Consider the following 23,700-nt stretch of genomic DNA (forward strand, 5'->3'; position numbering starts at 1 on the left):
TGAGGGAAGAAGGTTGTTCCCCAAAATCTCGCAATACATGGCCCCGATCATCCTCTCCTTAATACAGTTTAGTCTTCCATTACCATGTGCAAAAAAACACCCACAAAGCATGATGCTTCCACCCCCATGCTTCACAGTAGGGGTGGTGTTTTTGGGATGGTACTCCTCATTCTTTATTGTCCAAAAACTACGAGTGAAATTAAGACCAAAAAGTTCTATTTTGGTCTCATCTGACCACAGAACTTTCTCACATGACTCCTCTGGATCATCCAGTTGGCATGGGCAAACTTGTGCTGATTTAAGCAGAGGAACCTTCCGTGCCATGCATGATTTTAAACTATGTTGTCTTAGTGTATTACCCACAGTAACCTTGGAAACAGTGGTGCGAGCTCTCTTCAGGTCATTGAACAGCTCTTGTGTAGTTCTGGGCTGATTCTTCGCCAGAATTTTTGCTTATTGGCAGGTGTTTAAATACTTATTTGCAGCAGTAACACAAATAAATGATAAAAAAAATCATACATTGTGATTTCTGGATTTTATTTAGAGTATGTCTCTCACAGTGGACAAACACCTAAGATGGAAATTGTAGACCCCTCCAAGATTTCTAAGTGGAAGAACTTGCAAAGTCACCAGGTGTTCAAATACTTATTTTCCTCACTGTAGTTCATGCTGCTTCTACATCAGCAGCCGGAGTCCAAGAGAGATAGTACTGTAGGTCATACTGTTTGTCCATCAGCAGTTGGATATTTATATACAGCTCTGGAAAAAACAAGAGGCCACTTAAAAATGATTAGTTTCTTTAATTTTAACAAATTGAAAACTTCTGGAATATAATCAAGAGGATGATCACAAGCCATCAAACCAAACTGAACTGCTTGAATATTTGCACCAGGAGTGGCATAAAGTTATTCAAAGGCAGTGTGTAAGACCGGTGGAAGGGAACATGCCCATAGAATAAAACAACAATGTTCTTTTTCCTCAAACATATACCTAAAAATAGAAAAATCAGAGAAACTAATTCAGAAACTGAAGTGGTCTGTATTTTTTTCCAGAGCTGTATTATATACATGGGTTGGACAATGAAACTGAAACACCTGGTTTTATACCACAATAATTTATTGTGGTGACGGACAGTTCTGGTGGAAACAGGAGAGTTAAGCTGCACATTAAATTCTGTCGTGATTTGATCAGCCGTGGTTTTATGTTTTTTGGATACGATCTGGGTTAGTGCCCGAACATCCCTTTCAGACAGCTTCCTCTTACAGCGTCCACAGTTAATCCTGTTGGATGTGGTTCGTCCTTCTTGGTGGTATGCTGACATTACCCTGGATACCGGGAGTCTTGATACATCAAAAATACTTGCTGACAATTTGTCCTCTTTTGAACTCTGGTATGTCTACCATAATGTTGTGTTTTGCAATATTTTGAGCAAAACTGTGCTCTTACCCTGCTAATTGAACCTTCACACTCTGCTCTTACTGGTGCAATGTGCAATTAATGAAGATCGGCCACCAGGCTGCTCCAATTTAGCCATGAAACCTCCTACACTAAAATGACAGGTGTTTTAGTTTTATTGTCCAACCCCTGTATATCATTTAGTTCATCTATGAGGTACAAAGTCACTTTTGCTTTTATTTATCTTCAAGAAATTATAAGAGATCACCTGCTGTTACACAATCCAAATCGTCCTGTTCTTCCCTGTTCACCGTAAAAGGTGGCATCTGAGTACCATCTGTTTCTGTGCCATCTGCTCACTGTGCTGCTCTGTAGGTGCTGTGATTACTCAGCAAACCCAGAAATGATATTCATACCCAGTGCTGCTGAAATATTACGTATATTTTTCCCTCTGGGGGCGCACTGTGCCAGTGTCGGCGCCGCCCAGTGTGTATAGGTTAGTGTAGTATAGTGTAGTATGGCGTTAGTATAGTGTATTGTAATATAGTGTGGTGACGTATAGTGTCTGTAGTATAGTGTAGTGTAGTATGTAGTAGTATAGTGTAGTGAAGGACAGTGTTAGTGTAGTGTACCACACTACACTATACTATACTGCATATTGTCGTGTAGTGTAGTGTATTGTAGTATAGTATAGTGTAGTGTTAGTATAGTGTAGTGTATGTGAACACATGCTAAATGTTCTATTCCTGTACTGTGTAATTACCGTACTGGAACCGGGGAACTCCCTCTCAGCCCCTCATTACAGACCCAAATAAACACTCCCACTGCTGCTGGTGCTGGTGCTGCTGGTGCTGCTGCTGGTTCTGGTCCTGCTGCTCGTTCTGGTGCTGCTTGGTAGTGTTTTGGACCAGTTCTAATGGATGTGAACATTAGGATATGATTTTAATTCTGTAAATAAAGAATAAAAAAGTGTTATTGAGTTTTATAGAGTTTTACTCTGCAGTTCCTGTTACTTCAGCTCAATCGATTATTATAATCTCACAAACAGGAAATACAGACAGTTCTATAGATCCGGAACAAGCTGACCATTTACTGCTCTTAATTATTAATGCCTAATATTGATGACCAGAATAATTCTCACAAAGCATCTGCAGTAAATCAGACTGGATGTTTGTATTCTGAATATTTTGTTGATAATGGTGATGTTGGTGGTGATAGTGATGATGGAGATGATAGAGATGGTGGTTTTAATGTTTATGGTGATGATAATGGCCGTGATTATGATTATGATGATAGTGGTGATGATAATGATGATGATGGTGATGATTATGGTGGTGGTTATGATGATGGTGATGATAATGGTGGTGGTTATTATGATGATGGTGATGATAATGGTGGTGTATATGATGATGGTGGTGATGATAATGGTGGTGGTTATGATGATGGTGGTGATGATAATGGTGGTGGTTATGATGTTGATGGTGATGATAATGGTGGTGTATATGATGATGGTGATGATAATGGTGGTGTTATGATGACAATGATGGTGATGATAATGGTGGTGGTTATGATATTGATGGTGGTAATGATAATGGTGGTGATGGTTATGATGACAATAATGGTGATGATAATGGTGGTGGTTATGATATTGATGGTGGTAATGATAATGGTGGTGATGGTTATGATGACAATAATGGTGATGATAATGGTGGTGGTTATGATCATAGTGGTGATGATAATGGTGGTGGTTATGATGATGATGGTGATGATAATGGTGATGATAATGGTGGTGGTTATGATGATGGTGGTGATGATAATGGTGGTGGTTATGATGATGATGATAATGGTGGTAGTTATGATGATGGCGGTGGTTATGATTTTGATGATGATGATAATATTGGTGGTTATGATGATGTTGATGGTGATGATAATGGTGGTGGTTATGATGTTGATGGTGATGATAATGGTGGTGGTTATGATGTTGATGTTGATGATAATGGTGGTGGTTATGATGATGATGGTGATGATAGTGATGGTGGTTATGATGATGGTGATGAAAATTATGGCGATGATGATGGTGGTAATGATGAAGGTGGTGAGTGTGGGGGTGCTGCTGCTGCAGACGGGCCGGTGTTCCTGAGCTGCCGAGTGCTGAGAGGAACCATTGAAGAAGAATTATGGGGAATCCACTAAACGCCTGCAAATGTTTAGGGCTGTAACTGTAACTGTAGCCTGTAATGTATTTTTAATGGATGACATTTCAGTCAGTCAGGGTCGCAGCTGGGTCTGCACTGCAATGTCTGCTTCACAAATATACACTATTATTAATTATATTTTACAGTTTAAGTACATACACAATATATTCTTACATAATCTACATTAAAAAGAAATTCCACCCAGCTGATTTTGTACCTGTTACTAGAAAAGCATTAAAAGAAAAATTACATTAAACTTTTTCATGTAAAATTCAAAAACAACAACAAGGTCAGTAATGTGTGAACGTTGTGATTTAATTCATATATTTTGAGTATAAATAATGTAAATAGTACAATTTATGCACTACTAATAGTGTAGAATTAATATAAATAGTATTATATTTAAAGGTAAAAAAGTATCCCCAGTTCGACAGTAGAATGATCCTTATAACTAATATAAAAATTACAGCATAAACAAAAGTAACCAGATAATAACTCAACAATATGGACTAACAGCATGGTTTAAATCTACAGTGCAGATATTACATTATTCAGCACAAAGAGATAATAGATAAACACAGCTAGCTAGCTAATACCTGCAGCTTAGCTAACATTAGGCTAATATATTAGTAGCTATTAGCAGTAGCCACATAATTTAGGACAATAACACCAATAGATAATCATCTGCTGCTAATCTCAATGCCTTTTCCACCTCTCACTTTCTTCACATCTTTCTTTAGCATTGTTAGCCTTTAGCACGTGTAGCTTCCTCTGCCATTTTTGTTCTGCTTCATTCCTATAGAGATTATTACCCGTTATGCACCTGGTGGACATTTATGAGAAACTGTTGATGAAGCCCCTCTGGCCATGGCTGTGTGAGGAGAGCTTTGGATCAGATGCAGCAGAGCTGCTGAAGTTCTCAAACACCTCAGAAACACTGAGAATAGTCCACCCACAACATCCTGTTCCCCCTGGTGAAGACTAGAGAAAGGGCGTCACAATAATTATTATAGACGTGTCCTATAATATGGGGACATAACCTCATATTTATCTCATTTTTACTTCATGTTTTTTATATTTACCTCTTTTTTCCTAATGTTTACCTCGTTTTTCCACAGGTTTTTCTTGTGTTTATCTTGTTTACTCATGTTTACCTCATGTTTTCCTCATGTTTACCTCATTTTTCTCATGTTTACCTCATGTTTTCCTCGTGTTTATATCAGGTTTTTTGTGTTTACCTCATGTTTTCCTCGTGTCTATATCATGTTTTCTGTGTTAACCTCATGTTTTCCTCGCGTTTACATCATGTTTTCCTCCTGTTTACCTCATGTTTTCCTCATTATTACTTCGTTTTTTCTCATGTTTACCTCATGTTTTCCTCGTGTTTACATCATGTTTTTTGTGTTTATCTCATGTTTTCCTCATGTTTACCTCGTTTTTCTCATGTTTACCTCATGTTTTCCTCCTGTTTACCTCATGTTTACCTCGTTTTTCTCATATTTACCTCGTTTTTCTCGTGTTTACATCATGTTTTTTGTGTTTATTTCATGTCTTTCTCATGTTTACCTCGTTTTTCTCATGTTTACCTCATGTTTTCCTCGTGTTTACATCATGTTTTTTGTGTTTATCTCATGTTTTCTCAAGTTTACCTCATGTTTTCCCCGTGTCTACCTCATGTTTACCTCATGTTTTCCACATGTTTTCCTCATGTTTACCTCATGTTTTCCTCATGTTTACCTCATGTTTTCCTCATATTTACCTCATGTTTTCCTCATGTTTACCTCATGTTTTCCTCATATTTACCTCATGTTTTCCTCATGTTTACCTGAATGTTTTCCTCATATTTACCTAATGTTTTTCTTGCGTGTAGCTCATGTTTTCCTTGTGTTGACCTAACTTTTCCCTCAAGCGTTTTTTTCATGTTTTAATTTTTTTTTTATTATTATTATTATGCAATTAAAAACTCCAGGAGCACTGCTGTATCTGATCCACTCATACCATCAACGCAGCCGTGGCCAAAAGCAGCTTCTGTTTGTGATGGCTTGTTCATCAGTTTCTTGTAAATGTCCACCAGATGCATGAAAGGCATGATTTGTAAATAGTGACCCTGCAGAGAACCTGTTTCTCCAATAAGAATGCACTCATAGAAAGCGATTGCTGGCATCATGTATTTTTAATGGGGGTCTGTGAGTCTAGGTAATCAATCAGCTACCCCTGCCAGGCAGTGCCCGCTAAACCCGCTCTGCTACCCATCTGCAGGTCTTCCTCTGTTATAATGCTAATTATTTATTCAGCTTGTAGTACAGCAGGACAATATCAATAACTGTTATATAACAGTCCAGGGGTTTAACCATCTTAAAAGGCTTGGCATTTTTAAAACCCTCACTTCCTATAGAACAGCCCGGACAGAACGCAACACTAGAGATGCACCAATATTAAAACCAGATCATCATCAATTCAGGTATTGACAAAACCAATAAAAATATTTTACAGCTGTCTGGATCAGCTAATAAAAGTAGACTCATCCAGAGGAGGATCCATTCATTGAACCCAGTGCCCTCACTGTTGGCAGCTACATGCTGATATTCTCAGATTTATATCTCAGATACACATCATATCGAACAGTAAGACTTACCCAATCAAACCATCAACCTGTTATTAACTACTAGCAAGTAATACAGCTCAGAAAAACAGCATCGCAGATAAACCTCTATAAATACATCTAAAAAATAACATTGTTAATAACGTCATTACCCATATACAGCAACAGGACAGTGAGGTAGAGTAACTTAAAAAAGGCAAAGCAAGGTAGAGTGATGCAAAGTGAATTAGAGAAAGGTAGATCAAGGCACAGTAAGGTAGAGGAAACTAGAGTAAGGTAAAAGAGGTAGTGTGAGGGTAGACAGAGATAAAGAAGGTAAAGTGAGAGTGAACTAGAGTAAAGTAGAAGGAGCAACAGTGAGGTAGAGTGAACTAGAATAATTTAAAGCAAGGTAGAGTGATGCAAAGTAAACTAGAGAAAGGTAGATCAAGGCACAGTGAGGTAGAGGAAACTAAAGTGAGGTAAAGCGATATAGAAGAGGTAGATTGAGGGTAAAGTGAGGTAAAGTGAGGTAGAGTTCCACAGTGAACACTTCCTACATCCCTGTAGAACACTAATAATTAAAGTCAGTATATATATTAACAGTTCCATCTCTCTTCCCTCTCTATTTGTCCCACTCTCTCTCTCTTAGTGGAGCCGAAGGTGTACGTGTCGGCCGGTTCTGGTCCGTTGGTGGACGGTGACGTGGACAGTGTGGTGGCGACCTGCACGGCAGAGCGGGCCCGGCCACCCGCTGAGGTGTTCTGGGAGTCGGACCTGTTTGGCCGCTCGGAGAAGATCGACCAAGACGAGCCCAACGGCACCACCACTACGCAGGTGCGCTACATCTGGGCACCAACCAGCCACGCCTTCGGCCTCACCCTGACCTGCGTGGTGCGTCACCCGGCACTGGACATGGAGTTCCGCATTCCATATGTGCTGGACGTGCAGTGTGAGTTAACAGGCTCAGGTTGGCCTGTATGTTTATATCGTGTATAAAATGAGCCCTGTAGCCAAACAGTCCTAACATCGCACTGCATTAAAGTAAATTCAAGTAATTAAATTAAAAAGCACTAATTCACTAAACCTGGATCTAAAACTTTTAAGCAACATCATCTTCTTTATAAACTGGAGTTTTAATTTAGCGTAACATGCTTTGAGCAGAACAGTACACTGCCCACAAGACTCTGCCCACAGGATGCCTCCCACAGGACGAGCGATTGGCTCCATATAGAGGTCAAAAAAGAATATTGCTCCAATATTGCAGATTTTTTCGGCTGAACATTGTCCAAAACCTATACATAGCTTCCATCTCTAGTGTGTAATTGTACAACTACAGAGAGTCCTGTATGATCAGTGAATCTGAAAACATGGATAATGGGTGTATAGACGAGACTGTAAGGCTTTAGGGCTGTTTATATATCTCGTGTATATACAGCTCTGGAAAAAATAAGAGACTTAAAATTGATGAGTTTTTTTATTTTACCAAATTCTAAACCTCTGGAATATAATCAAGAGGAATATGGATGATCACAAGCCATCAAACCAAGCTGAACTGATTGAATCTTTGCACCAGGAGTGGCGTAAAGTTATCCAAAAGCAGTGTGTAAGACTGGTGGAGGAGAACATGCCAAGATGTATGAGATTAAAAACCATGGTTATTCCACCAAATAATGATTTCTGAACCTCTAAAACTTTATGAATATGAACTTGTTTTCTTTGCATTATTTATTACATGATTTTTTTCCAGAGCTGTATGTTGTGTATATATATTGTGTATATATATCCTGAAAGAGCTGTAGTGTGATTCTGCTGATTGTTGTTTCTAAAGCCGCTATTGTTTTCTGTGGTTCTGAAAGTAGGAGTGAGTATATGATTTATGATATGAAGTGTTATCGTTACTCTCGGACGCTCGTAAACCCGTTTAAACGAGTCGATTAAACGCTATAATCCTCGCTGTGCTCTTCCTCTGGCTGCTGTCTGTCTGAACCGAGTGCTGCTTAATGGAGATGCTTTATGAAATATTGATCATAACCCAGCAGGACCGGCCGTGGGAGCGGAACCAGCGAGGCTGAGGTTAATTCCCAGTATAAGAGCCTTTCAGAGCTCAGTAAACGTAGGTTACTGTACTCCATTAGAACTTCATTATAATGCAGGTAATCAGGCCTCTCATGATGAGTGTTTTTGTGTGGTCAATATTTTGTGCCAGAAATTATATGAAAATCTATATTATTGTCATTTTATGTCACTAATATTATAAAAAAAATAATATCATACTAATTATTTTAAAAAGCATACCTTTTATTTTAATTATTATCAACATTTTGATGCTATAATGGGAATATAATAGGGATGCACTGAATGTTCAGTGCTTAGCTAAATAAGTGGGGAAAAAAGAAAAAATAATACCAAACAGTTGCCTAATCTATTATAGTCATATTTTACTTTGTTGGATTGTCTGCTGGAATGTTAAAAAAATTCATGTTCTATTAGGCCTGGACAATAATTCGATATCGGTATTTATCGCGATAAGAAATGTTTCAATAACGGTGATATCACTTTTGTGGTATATCGATATGTATTATGTACAGAATCTGTCACGGACAGGCGTTTTTTACTGGCGTCAGCTCGCCGCAGAGCCAAACACATTCAGCCCCCATAGCTGTGCTACCTCAGTGCGTGATGACGCAATCACACAGGCACGTAGCCAGATAGGCTAGGCTAGGCTAGGTTAAAATGGCTAGGCTAGGCTAGGTTAGGTTCAGGTCCGCTCCGCTACGCATCTAAAATGTCTCGAAACGGAGCCGGGACGAGCGGATCCAAGGCTAGGGTAGACTCGGTTCGGTCAGCCGCTGTTTCGCTCGCCCATTCGCGCGTCCGCTCGCTCGTCCGCGGCTCCGCTCGCCCAGCCGCGGGTCCGCTCGCTCATCCGCGCCTCCGCTCGCTCATCCGCGGCTCCGCTGGCCCAGCCGCGGGTCCGCTCGCTCATCCGCGCCTCCGCTCGCCCAGCCGCGGGTCCGCTCGCTCATCCGCGCCTCCGCTCGCCCAGCCGCGGGTCCGCTCGCCCAGCCGCGGGTCCGCTCGCCCAGCCGCGGGTCCGCTCGCCCAGCCGCTTTGCTGCAAATTGTGCCGGTGAGTGGAGCCGACAAGCAGCGTAACGTTAATACATCTAATCTGTTCCACCACCTCAAGCATCTTCACTACATACAATATTTTCCTTATACTGACTGAAGCACTGAATAGATTATGTTGAAACTACGGTAAGTTATTTTAAGTTTATGAATCCTTTAGGTTTGTTTATTTGACGTGGATATCATGTTGAATACCTCTTGTATTCTGACTAAAGCACTTTAATAGATTATGTTGAAACTAAGTTATTTAAAGTTTATGAATCCTTTAGGTTTGTTTATTTGCCGTTGATATCATGTTGAATACCTCTTGTATTCTGGCTGAAGCACTTTAATAGATTATGTTGTCACTAAGTTATTTATAGTTGAAAAATCCTATAGGTTTGTTTATTTGACGGGAAAATCTTGTTGCTTTTATGTATATAAAGGCTTCTTGTATTATATATCCTAGTTAAAACACTTTTGTTTTAATCTGTTAAATTTGTTTACAATGAATAAGAAGCTCTGCCTCTGTTGTCATTTAAAGTTATTTTTATTTGTAATAGTTATATAGGCTTATTTTTGACAGGGATGTCATGTTATTATTTTGCTATATGCAAATAAAATTGAGCATTGATTTATTTTGACTACTTTTATTTCTAAAGTATTAAAGTTTTTGTGAAAGGAGGTTTCAAAGACTTAAAAAACATTTTCATACAGTAGTAGGTACAGATTTCCATTAGATAGATTGATACAAAAAGTGCAAATACACAGTTAAATAATAATTTAAATTTGCAGTGCAAGCTGCAGAGATTGCAGGGATTCTTTTTCTGAGGCCTTCAAAGTATTTATCGATATCGAAATTATATCGTATCGACCGAAATTTAAGGAATATATCGTGATATAAATTTTGGCCATATCGTCCAGCACTATGTTCTATAAATATTTTGAATTGTAGTTTTGTAATGGCAAGGCAAAATACATTTCTAGGGCAGACAATGTCAACAAAACATGTTTTCATGCAAGTTAATCACGATGTGTACAAAGCCTGGTGACGTATTATCCATTTTATATAGTGATATAAACACAGCGAGTTCATAAGGTGGATTACTCTTTATTTATGCTAAAGTTTAGTCTCTCTTCTCCAAAACACAATAGGTTTCATGAATAAATTATGTTTTAAACAACGTCCCATATCGGCCCATTCACATTAATGAGCTCCCCATGTCTCATAAATTGTATGATAAAGGCCAATGATGTAATTATTGTAACAGGCATACAGGTCGCACAGCTTCTCCATTTAGAAGATCACAGTGGAGTAAGAGAAAGAGATGGGGGTGTTATGATTTAGTATTCAAAACATTGCACTGTAGAGCTGGGTGACATTGTAATAAAATAAAATTGTAATTTAAAAATTATGAAATTATTATAAATATATATTTTTAAAAAGACAGTACTATTGTATGCCATTGCTTTTAGCCCACAGATCCCTGTTTACTCACCAAACTTTTGATTAATTCTGGGCTGAGTTCCCGCTCAAAATCTAAATCCAGACTGTGATGTAACAGTTTTGAGTTTTTTAAACCGGCCTGTTTTGCAGCTTTGCTTTGGTTAGGCGAAAGTAGTTCTCAGTGTAGAAAGAGTATTTGAGTCAAACTCTTATTCCACTATGTCCACATTAATAGTGTTTAACCACTTGTATAATGATTAATAGGGATGCAATAAAAAGTATTTTATAAAATAATTATAAACTTATCAGTAGAGTCAGATTCATTAAAATGCTTCAAACAAATTTACAGATTTACTTATTCATTAACAAGGATATATACTTCCCTGAAATCTGGCACCACACTTTTAGCTTTATACCTATAACTACTGTAACTAACCTCTGCTCAGAAGGGGTGCTCAGATTTATACCCCTGCCTAATTTAGTTTAAAGAATTATTGCACACTTTCTGTAAATCCTAAAAACCCAATTTCATTTCTAACTATAACTGTGTCTGTCTGCTATATGATATATTTAACTGAAATTGCTCATCCGAACAACCAATGATTTATAAAGGAAAATCATGAACATTATCAGGGGTGCCCAAACATACATTTTCATACCAATGGGGGGAGGGGATGCTGATTTTCTTTTGTTTATCTAAATTGCTCTGTGCTGGTCTGACAGTGTTTTGTATGTTATGTGTTCCAGTTGCTCCGGATGTGATGGTGGTGGGTCAAGATGAGGTTTGGTATGTGGGGCAGGAGAACGTCAGGCTGGACTGCAGAGCAAACGCCAACCCGTACCCCCATCTCTTCCTCTGGACCAGGTAACTGCAGCGGGCAGAGCGGTCAGTTCCTGCATTGATTATCCTGCTGCTTAAAACAGGGGGGGTGGGGGTTTCTACTGCAGCACTGTGTCTAAAACTGTAGTTTATTGTGATCTTTTCCAAAACAAGATCAGTTTATAATGTTTTTTTTATGATAGTTGCAGTTCAGAACCAAAACAAATGGAAGAATGTCAGGATGCATCAAAACAGTTGGCAAAAAGCAGTTTTGGTGTTCAGCATTTAGGGGCAGTTTTCCAGACTAGGATTAAGCCTAGTATAGGGCTGCAGTATTTAGAAAAGGTTTCCACTAAAAGGAAACTTTAGTCTAGGACGAGGCTTAACTCCCATAATTCACCTGCACTTACTATCAGACCTCACTCCAACTCCAGAAATTCACCTGCACCCACTATCAGCCCTCACTATAACTCCCATAATTTACCTGCACCCATTATCAGCCCTCAATATAACTCCCATAATTCACCTGCACCCACTATCAGCCCTCACTTTAACTCCCATAATTCACCTGCACCCACTATCAGCCCTCACTTTAACTCTCATAATTCACCTGCACCCACTATCAGCCCTCACTACAACTCCCATATTTCACCTGCACCCACTATCAGACCTTACTCCAACTCCCATAATTCACCTGCACCCACTATTAGACCTCACTACAACTCCTATAATTCACCTGCACCCACTATCAGCTCTCACTCCAACTCCCATAATTCACCTGCACCCACTATCAGCCCTCACTATAACTCCCATAATTTACCTGCACCCATTATCAGCCCTCAATATAACTCCCATAATTCACCTGCACCCACTATCAGCCCTCACTTTAACTCCCATAATTCACCTGCACCCACTATCAGCTCTCACTTTAACTCTCATAATTCACCTGCACCCACTATCAGCCCTCACTTTAACTCTCATAATTCACCTGCACCCACTATCAGACCTTACTCCAACTCCCATAATTCACCTGCACCCACTATTAGACCTCACTACAACTCCTATAATTCACCTGCACCCACTATCAGCCCTCACTACAACTCCCATAATTCACCTGCACCCACTATTAGACCTCACTACAACTCCTATAATTCACCTGCACCCACTATCAGCCCTCACTAGAACTCCCATAATTCACCTGCACCCACTATTAGACCTCACTACAACTCCTATAATTCACCTGCACCCACTATCAGCCCTCACTACAACTCCCATAATTCACCTGTACTTACTCACTCACTACGACTCCCATAATTCACCTGTACCCACTATTAGACCTCACTACAACTCCTATAATTCACCTGCACCCACTATCAGCCCTCACTACAACTCCCATAATTCACCTGTACCCACTATCAGACCTCACTCCAACTCCCATAATTCACCTGCATCCACTATCAGCCCTCACTACAACTCCCATAATTCACCTGTACCCACTATCAGACCTCACTCCAACTCCCATAATTCACCTGTACTTACTCACTCACTACGACTCCCATAATTCACCTGTACCCACTATTAGACCTCACTACAACTCCTATAATTCACCTGCACCCACTATCAGCCCTCACTACAGCTCCCATAATTCACCTGCACCCACTATTAGACCTCACTACAACTCCTATAATTCACCTGCACCCACTATCAGCCCTCACTACAACTCCCATAATTCACCTGTACTTACTCACTCACTACGACTCCCATAATTCACCTGTACCCACTATTAGACCTCACTACAACTCCTATAATTCACCTGCACCCACTATCAGCCCTCACTTCAACTCCCATAATTCACCTGTACCCACTATCAGACCTCACTCCAACTCCCATAATTCACCTGTACTTACTCACTCACTACGACTCCCATAATTCACCTGTACCCACTATTAGACCTCACTACAACTCCTATAATTCACCTGCACCCACTATCAGCCCTCATTACAACTCCCATAATTCACCTGTACCCACTATCAGACCTCATTACAACTCCTATAATTCTTTCTACACACCTTACCATGAGCATCAATTTCACTCGATACTAGATACCACCTCACAACTTATACAGGAGTGGGCATTCACATTTAATTGTAAAGTAACATACTGCTGTCCTGTGATTTTTAGCATGTGTGTATTTTTTTTTCTGTAGTATTTAGTGTTTTCTTTCTTTGTGAAGTACAGACAGTGTTTGTATTCCTAATAATTTGGTTGAAATATGCTCTTGTAAAGCTGGTATTTGTGATGTCAGGGTGGACACGCTGATGCCCGCTGGCGTGGAGGCGGCTAACGGTAGTCTGGTCTTCACTCGTCCTTTACGGAGGAACGACTCTGGAACGTACAGATGTGAGGTTCAGAACGACGTGGGTCTGCGCTCTCAGGATGTACACATCTGGATCCGAGGTGAGCTCCGTCAGAACCGACTGTACCGGGTTTAAAGATATGAACAGCACAGAACCCAAACAAACCTGAGTGTTGGTTCAGCATTTACACACTTACACACAGCATATTCACACTTCATAATAACTAGAAAAAAAACACAGAAACACAGAGAAATCAGTAACAATTAAAAGTAGTAAAGCAGTTTTTTTTTATTGAAGAAATTACAAATTATGCCAGCGAGCAGTGAGTACTGTTTTTTTAGCCTTAAAAAACTCTTTGAAGCGGGAGAAAACTGGTACAGAAAGCACTGCTAATAGAACTGAACACTTTTGACTGGTATTCAGTATTTCATTATCACCCGCCCTGTTTTATACTTCATAGCCATTGACCTGCTGTTGTGCCTGAGCCTCACATCTCAGATTTCAAGATAAGAGTCCTGAGGCCAGATAGTAAAAATAAATAGATAAATACCTTGCAAATAATAAAGAATATTCAGGTTTTACATGTTATTTTGACTATTTTTATTTTATATGGAGCTTGCTAAATACTTTCTTAATCAAAATATGGTCAAATGATCTAAATTATAGTAATATTTGCATCTCAAATTAAAATCTCCTGAAAATGTCCTCTAGCATGTGTGAGCATCTTCTATAATAGTTAGGTGAACAAATAAGCAGCTGTAATAAACTGGTCTTGTGTTGTTAGAGATATACAGTATTTACAGCATCTGTTCCTGACTGATGTTCATCACAGAGAGCTGCCATCAGTTCAACGCATTATATTATTATGATTATATATTTTTATGTATTTTGTCCATATCATCCAGCCCTTGGTTCTCGTATCTGTTTTGTTGGAATGGTTCTTGATGTCGTTTTACTCACAACAGAGCCTCCAGAACAGCAGAGCGGGTCACGCTCATGATCAGAACTTCAGCTGGATCAGTTTCTGTTGTGATTTTGCTCTTTTGAAGCACGTCTGTCCAGCTGTGCTTCAGGGCCCAGATCTGCTCTCTGATACCAGCATATTATAGATTTTAAAGAGTTTTATAGAGTTCTGTGAGGAATAACTGACAAACTGTTCAAATCTGTTTTCCAGGCTGGATAAATACTCAGCAGCACTGTGCCTCCAGCTCGGCTCTTTAGCGGTGCTCTTGGCAGAACCACAGCTCAGTGGGTTCGGAACCTGAGAACCCCTCATCTTCCACTTCCGCCTAGTTTTTTATGGCTATCCAAACAGTGACTTCAGATCTTGGAGCTGAAACTTTTCAGCACATGATCTCTAAATGTGGATAAAAAGGTTCTGAGAAGTAGCCAGACCCGGTCACGTTTACAGATGAAGCCCCACAGTTACAGCACCAGCACACACTGCTGAACTCCAGCTTCACTCTATTACCGTTTAACAGATGTTTAATCATTAATGTCCAGACAAAACCTCATACCTCCAAAACAGCCACCCTTCTTTTATCCCCTTTATTATGATGCCAAATGCCATATTTTAATTATGTATCCCACCACAGAGCAGCTATTAATATTTGGGTGGAGGGTCATTATTTTTTAGCACTGCAGTGATTAGCACTGATTAGTATGATGGTGGTTTATTACATTACATTACATTACATTACATTTGGCAGACGCTTTTGTCCAAAGCGACTTACAATAGTCAAGTACAATGTAAAATAAGTTTAAAGGAAAAACATCTTTGGATAGGGATAAAAGGAGGACAAAGGGGAATAATAGGATAGAGGAGTGAAGGAGAGGAAGAAGGAAATGAGGTTAGAAGTAGTTAGTGTGTTAGAGGTGTTAAGAGAGTAAGTGCTCTTTGAAGAGCTCTGTCTTCAGGAGTTTCTTAAAGATAGCGAGAGATTCTCCTGATCTGGTAGTGGAAGGTAGTTTGTTCCACCATTGGGGAACTCTGTATGAGAACAGTCTGGATTGCTTTGTGTGAATGTTTGGCAAAGCGAGGCGACGTTCACTGGAGGAGCGCAGCGGCCTTGTAGGCGATTGTAAGAGTTTTGAATTTGATGCGAGCATCAACTGGTAGCCAATGGAGCTCAATGAGCAGCGGGGTGATATGTGCCCGTTTTGGCTGGTTGAAGACCAGACGTGCTGCTGCGTTCTGGATCATCTGGAGTGGTTTTACTACACAGGCCGGGAAGCCAGTTAGCAGGGCATTGCAGTAGTCGAGGCGTGAGATGACGACCGCTTGCACCAGGAGTTGGGTGGCCTGTTGCGTCAGGAACGGTCTAATTTTTCGGATGTTATAGAGCGCAAAGCGGCAGGACCGAGCAACTGAGGCCACATGGTGCGTGAAGGAGACTTGGTCATCAACCATAACACCCAGGTTCCTAGCAACCTTTGTCGGTGAGAGAGAGAGAGAGTCGATACTTATAGAGAATTTGTGTTGAAAAGATGGTTTTGCTGGTATAACCAGAAGTTCAGTCTTTGAGAGATTTAATTGAAGGTGATGCTCCCTCATCCATGAGGATATGTCAGAGAGACACTGCGAAATCCGTGCAGAGATTGAGTGATCTTCAGGTGAGAACGACAGGTATAGCTGGGTGTCATCAGCAAAGCAATGGTAGGAAAATCCGTGTGAGCGGATAACCTGACCAAGAGAGGTGGTGTATATGGAGAAGAGAAGGGGTCCCAGTACCGAACCTTGGGGAACCCCAGTGGATAAGGAGCGGGCTGAGGACAGCTGTCCTTGCCACGACACCTTGAACGAGCGCCCAGTGAGGTATGATCTGAACCATGACAGCACATTATCTGCGATCCCCATGTTTGAGAGTATAGTTAGGAGGAAGTCATGGTTGACTGTGTCAAATGCGGCCGAGAGGTCCAGCAGAATGAGCACTGAGGACTGACCTGCAGCTCTGGCAGTTTTCAACGCTTCAGTCACAGACAACAGAGCCGTCTCGGTAGAGTGTCCTTTTTTGAACCCAGATTGGTTCTGGTCCAGAAGGTCATTCTGGGAGAGGAAGCCAGAGACCTGATTTAAAACTGCTCTTTCTAGTGTTTTAGAGAGAAAGGGTAGCAGTGAGACCGGTCTGTAGTTGTCAACCTGGGCGGGGTTGAGAGAAGGTTTTTTAAGCAGTGGTGTCACATGTGCTTGTTTGAAAGCAGTGGGGAATACACCAGAAGTTTATGAGGTGTATTATCAATAAATGTATTTTCTGGTCTATTTTCATACATAAGATGCACTGGATTATAATTCACATTTTATGTGAGAGTACTGGATATGAATATACAGAGATTTATTTATTGACAACTGTTAGTAAGCTTAGATTTACAGATTTCCACTAAAGCTAGAGCTTTAACATTAGCGGCTAGCCGCTAGCCACCCAAAAGAGCTACACTAACACGCTAAACACACAGGCTACAGTCTGATATACTTGCCTCTGAACAGCAAAAGTGCTAGCACTGTGGTAAGCAACTAATGCTTATGCTGCTCCAGCAGTGCTAGCCGGGGATAGGAGCAGACTACAGGCCAAAAATACTCACCTCAGGACGGCCAAATGGCTAGCGCTTAGTGTGGTTAATGCTAATACTGCTGGAGAACTAAACTGAAACTCCTGTATAACGCTGCACTTCAGTGGAGTGATTTTACTACTCCTTACAACCTGACTGATAAAATTCATAAACAAGGCGCAATGGATTATAAGATGCACTGATGATTTTTAGGAAAATTAAAGAATTTTACGTGCACCTAATAGTGCAACAAATACGGTAAAATCGGAGACACAAGACTTCACTCATAGCTAACCGCCCTCAGGACTCTGCCCACAGGATACTCTGCTATGATTAAAAACTCCAGCAGCACTGCTGTATCTTATCCACTCCTACCAGCACAACACACTCTACTAACACCTCATACACCACCACCATGCTAATCAGTGCTAATCACTGCAGTGCTGAGAATAACCACCCACCACTATCCTATTATAATATTATCAAAAGATTTATTTAGATGATACACATCGTGTCCAAACCTAATACTTTAACCTAATACTTTACATATAATGTTTAATTCTTATTTATGTTTTCATTTGTATTATTATTATGACTATATTAGTGCACAACAGACCCTGAATCTATAACCTGCTATAAACTGTAATCAGATGAACAGGGCGAGCTGACGGCTCCTGTGTTCGTGCAGGGCAGGTGAACCTGCTGGAGATCCGCTGAGATTGTGTAATCTTAGGAGTTTCGGTGTCGGTTTCTAAACTCCAGTTTACAGCTTGTCTTTCATAATGTCTCCATTGTTTTAATTCTCTTCTCTCTCCTCTCTGCTCCTCCCATTTTTCTTCCCACCAGAGCCGCCTCCCACCACGGCCACACCCACCTCCGCCACCACCAGCGCTGCGGTCGCCCTTGGATCCTCCGGGACATCGCCAACTCAGAGGCACGCCCAGTTCACCTCTCCGACACTGGCGTCGCTGGCGGACGGCTCTGTCGGCACCATTGTGGGCGGGGCAGTGGGTGGCGTCCTGCTCCTTGCGATGCTCCTGGGCTTGGGGGTTCTGTGTTACCTGCGGCAGCGGCGCACCTTCCGTGGGGACTACTACACCAAGCAGTACCTGGGCCCGTCTGACATGCAGAAGGAGTCGCAGCTGGATGTGATCCAGCCCCACGAGCTGATGGACGTGTACGGCGGCGACTCGGGTAAGGGCAGCCAGGACCTGAAGCCCAAACCCGACGGGGACTTCATCTACCCAGACTACACCAAAGACGAGGGCAGCTGGGGCGACAGCCTCCGGAGGGGCTGCACTTACTATTCCGACTCACAGAGCAACCGTGGCGTCAACCCCAGCGGACCGCCCGTCTCTGGCCCTACGCTCAACAATGGCGCCCCCTTCCTGCAGGACGGCTGCTACGATAACGGCACAGACTGCGAGTACGTCGCTCACACGGACGGATCCGTGATCTCTCGCCGGGAGTGGTACGTGTGAGGATTACGGTACGAGTGGAGGTGCGACGCTGGAAGACAATAATATAATAAAGATAGAGAACTCTAAACGTTACCAAACGTATTAAGGAATATTGTATATCATGCAAATGAAAGAAAGGCTGTATTATCATTATTATTATTATTATTATTATAATTATTATTATTATAATTTCCCAGCTGGACGGCGCCTGTCTCCGGCTGCTCGGTACTCTGCTGAGGTGATACCGTGTTATTTTGCATCTGTAATGTGAAGGCAGAGGCTGGCGTGGGTTATGATGACAGGGTAGCCCAGAGCAACAAAAACAACAAGCCTGCTAAAATTACGCCGTGAATTACTCAGATCCCAGCCAGACACCGCACCGCACGTGACTTCCCAGTTTCAAACTGGGTGGAAGATACTTACAGCCGCTTCCCTGCAGTTTCCCTGCATCCCTTTCCAGCGAAACTGTAATCTAAGCAGATCAAACAATCTTCATAAGTTCGTTAGTTTAAATATCTGACATTTCTCATTTTTGCATTGTTTTCCTTTGTTTTCAGAATTTTATACCAATATTTGCCTTATTTCAAAATTATTTTTTCCTTGTTTTAAGTCATTTATTCTACTTAAACGTTTCTTATTTCACTGGCAGATATATTTGATGGTTTTAAGCATTTCCTGATTTAAACAAAATTATCTGTCAATACAATAAGAGACTTTCAGTAGATAAAGTAGCCCTGTTTCAATGTTGGTTTGAAGTTTTGTAAGAAAGCTGAGCTGCCATAACGTCACAGTGGAGATGTATCCAGCGTGTATTATTGCACAGTCTCGTCTGCTCCATTGTTTCAGCACAGCTTAATACTGCGACTCTCTGTGGGAGTTACTGAACTCTGTCCGGGAGAGGAATTGACCCGAGGGCTGGAGAACTCGACTCCACCAGACTGAAGAATGAAACACTCCTTCTGATTCCTGCTCATTCAGTTTTTTGTTTGTTTGTCTATTTATTCACAAGTACACAATTATACAACATTAACACTCACAACTTCTGGAAGCTAGAAGTCTTTGGTTAGCAAAATGTTTTCTGAATGTTACAACTGATGTTCTTAGAATGTTTTTATTCAATGTTTTTATATGTTCTGGTAACATTGCTGCAATGTCACTGCAACATTACAATGTTATAATGTTTAGTTTTGGAAATGTTATTTTGAATGTTTCCTTGATGTTAGCATTTATCTAGCTGGGAACATTATGTGAGAAAAGTTCTAATAATGTTGTGATGCAAACCATTATTATGTCACACTTTTGTGAGAAAGTTCCTGAAACATTAATTTATATTCTTTACAGGCTAAACTTTCTGAAACCTTTTTTAAAACGTTGCTTAACATAGTTTTTTTTTTTACCACTTACAGTAAAATTGTAGCTTCCAAAAATCTTGTAGGTAATAAACTCTCATAACAGTTTTATCACTGATCTTTAATATTAATTTGCAAGTTGAATAAATTAAATATCCTAAAAGCATATTTGTGTTGCTTTTCAAAATAAAAGCAAAATTACAATTATTAATAATATTCATTAAGCTCTTAATGTTTATAACATGCCTTGTAATTCGATCATGTTATTATAAAGGCCAGCATATCAAACAGACCAGGATGGGCAGCAGAAGGTTCACTGGAGGTTGTGGTTTTCAGAACTCGTTACTCGTTTATTCCGATTTCTTTTCCTTCATCATCCTTCCATCCCCCTCTCCATTCACTGCGCTTCCCACAATACACCACTTCATACGCCATACATCTGCTGCATGTGCTGCCCAGGCCTCGCCTCAAACATCCAGCTTTATAATTTAACCCCCCTCCCACCCAAACACCACCAGCCCCACCAACCACACCCCCTATAAACTACCGCTTTAACCCAGCTGTACCGCGGCCCCGCCCCCGGCTCTGTTTTCTTATCCAGAGATAAATATAGCGGGACGTCTGTCCCGAAGGACGAGCGGTGAGGCCCTCTGCTGATTTACATGTGCAGCTGTGCCCTGACTTTTATTTTGTAAAAATGCTTCAGCCAGCATTCCTATTGTCTTTTTTAAAAGGCTGGATGAGATAAACATGATCACATCTCTATCTCATTCCAGACACTTTTCATATCTCACCGTCTTACTGCAGGAGATGCTAGGCTAACGCTGCTAACGAACACTGGACTTGGAAATCAGTAATACATATAAAATCTTCATTTTATTTGATTCAAAAATCTCTTTATACATATTTATTACTTTATAGTTGGAGATATCATAGCATAATGCCCTGCTCTACAGAAGTATTAAAAGTAATGGAGTATCACGCTTTACTGAGATAATCTTCTGGTCTACTTCTGTGTTTATTTCTGTAGACTATAGTAAGTGTTCTGACACTAACATAAAATATTCATTTATTTGATTAAAACACCTACAAAAATCTACACAGACGAATTACACACAGTTTAAGCTGCAGTTTAAGCTGTCCTGATATGATGAATGTAATGCCCAGCCTGTTGTTTGAATTTGGCTGTACTGAGGTAAAAAAAAAAAAGGCTAATCTGCTCTTATCTGCCTGTCTTTGTTTTTATAGACTAAAGTAATCAAACAGTGTTTTAATGTCAGTTTGTCTTAATGGAAATCCAGTATAAGTTAGCAATGTTAGCCTAGCATAATTCAGATATTATATCTGCAGCCACGTTTCCTGACTTTTAATTTGTACAAGCTCCACACTGAATTTATTTAGTCTTTTTAAGAAAGTTTGACTTTTTATGGAAGTCAAATAACTATCATTTATCTTAAACCCACATGCAGTGGATTCAAAATACAACATGCTTTCTACAGTGGGAGATGCTAGGCTAACGCTGCTACAAAAAACCCTACAGTCTGACTTCAGTCATACATGGTAATATCTTATTTTTTGTACAATATTCCAGAAACCAGATAAACCATTTGGTATTTTGAAAAATTAAGCTACAGATTAACAGCATAGCTTAAAATCCTGCTTTGTTTTTATAGTGTTTCTATTAGTTTTTTTTAAACTGGAGTGAAACTGGAGTATTATAGCTCACATATACCAAGTGTCTGATCGTACCTTCAGCTTTATCTCTGCACTTATTCATGTAGACTATTTGTATCTCAATTCGTTAGTCTCGCAGAATTTAGAAATCAGTTTATAATCATTAATATTTAACCCCAGATATAGTGAATCAGACCGGGCACACAGAAAAAAACACTAGGCAGTTTGATCTCAGTATTACTTAATACTATGCAAATTATTTGCTTAAAATTTATTAAAATCCTAAATAAATAAATAAACACTTTTTTAAAACACTTTGGTTTGTCTCTGGGAATCCAGCATTTGTTAGCATTGTTAGCTTGGCAGCATTCAGATACTGAACATATCAAATCTAATCAGTGATAAACTTTGTTCTTTTTACGTTTGTACAAATTAGAAACAGGGAAATGTTCTTAGTTCATTTCATTGAAATGTTTTTACTTAATTTAATCTGTTATTTATGTATGTATATCTTTTCTCATTCTGGAGCGTAAAGGTATTTTTCTGAATTAGTGCCTTGATTAGCGCGAGTCGTTGTATATTTTTATTGTTGTATTTTGCTGAATTCTCACTGGATATTTGTACAGTAGTACTGTGCACTATAAAATCAGCAGCCAGTCATAGTAAATATTTTTGCTTGTAAATATGTTGACAAGATTTATTTGGCTTTGGAATAAATCATATTTTTCTATGAAATCATAAGAACATGCTCAGAGGATGTAAACAGCTGTTCTCATGTTGGTTTGTTTTTGTTTGTTTTTAGCTCTGGACAGTTCTGCTATTTCTGATTATTTTGTACATAATAGGGTTATGTTAACAACTGATGTCTCACAAATCATTTCACTTTGATTTAAATTGAGTTCTGTTTCTAATAAACAAATATGTATTCTTCCAACATGTGAATGTGTGAGTGTTTATAGGTGCTTTATATGCTGGTGATAGGTTTAAAGTAGGGGTTGGCTATTAAGTTTGGCCAGATATTTCCCAAGCATTTATGAGGAAGGCAACAAAAAAAATTCTGTTTAGGAAAATGAAGTGTAATGGGATGGAGTGCTACAGACTAGTAGCTCTCCAGTCCAGAGGGTTATTGAACCCAATTGCAGAACAGTTGAACGTAAAGCAAAAAAAAAAAAACAATAAACATACTACTTCTTACACGGAATCAAACCTGTGTAGTCAGGGTCACGGTCCAACACACTACCGCTGCCCTGGCTAGTGAATTGGGACACAGTCGGGACAAAATGCCCTTACAAGGAGATAGGGAGCCCAGGAACGGGCGGAAACTAAAGTCACGCCGAGCGTGACAGAGAGACGGGAGAAATATAAATAAAAGCTTGCCAATGAAGCAGTATTATATTTCTTTTTTTAAATTATCCTTCATTATAGTTCAAATAACCTCACTGGCCAGTTGCCTTGGTTTAAAGGATCAGACATCCCATTTCTCCTGCAACTTCGGTGATTCTCTTACATGTTGATTAGAAGCTACAATCTCCTGGAAATCACGACAGTGTAGGAGTGTAACCCGAAGGAATATTGTAATATAATAATAAATTGCTAAAAACGTATAGAATTAAAAATATAATATTATAAATATATTGATTTTTACATTTACAACAGATGTGAAACAGCACTAATATTTCGTGACAGTGACATATTTGGGATGATTGCTGAATAAATATAAATGTTCCTTCTGGGTCTTGGTACTTCCTCCCTGAAATTAGTTTCCA

General features: G+C 40.0%; 1 protein-coding gene and 1 long non-coding RNA gene across 2 annotated transcripts in view; one reads left to right on the top strand and one right to left on the bottom strand.

Annotated features, from left to right (window-relative positions):
• Positions 1–22,870, top strand: part of nectin3a (nectin cell adhesion molecule 3a) — a 49,931-nt gene extending 27,061 nt beyond the window's left edge. Inside the window, exons 3-6 of the mRNA XM_049466928.1 lie at positions 6,824–7,123; positions 11,476–11,593; positions 13,854–14,005; positions 18,298–22,870. Coding sequence (XP_049322885.1) covers positions 6,824–7,123; positions 11,476–11,593; positions 13,854–14,005; positions 18,298–18,932 — 1,205 coding nt within the window. The 3' untranslated portion in view covers positions 18,933–22,870. The remainder of the gene's footprint in view (positions 1–6,823; positions 7,124–11,475; positions 11,594–13,853; positions 14,006–18,297) is intronic.
• Positions 12,063–13,669, bottom strand: LOC125782568 (uncharacterized). Its single transcript, XR_007425282.1, has 5 exons — positions 13,585–13,669; positions 13,078–13,174; positions 12,495–12,662; positions 12,201–12,452; positions 12,063–12,158 (listed from the first exon to the last, which is right to left on the bottom strand). It is a non-coding gene; the product is annotated as an uncharacterized LOC125782568 (long non-coding RNA).
• Positions 22,871–23,700: the final 830 nt, after the last annotated feature.

This window comes from Astyanax mexicanus, chromosome 18 (assembly GCF_023375975.1).
Source record: "Astyanax mexicanus isolate ESR-SI-001 chromosome 18, AstMex3_surface, whole genome shotgun sequence".
Lineage (NCBI taxonomy): Eukaryota > Metazoa > Chordata > Actinopteri > Characiformes > Acestrorhamphidae > Astyanax > Astyanax mexicanus.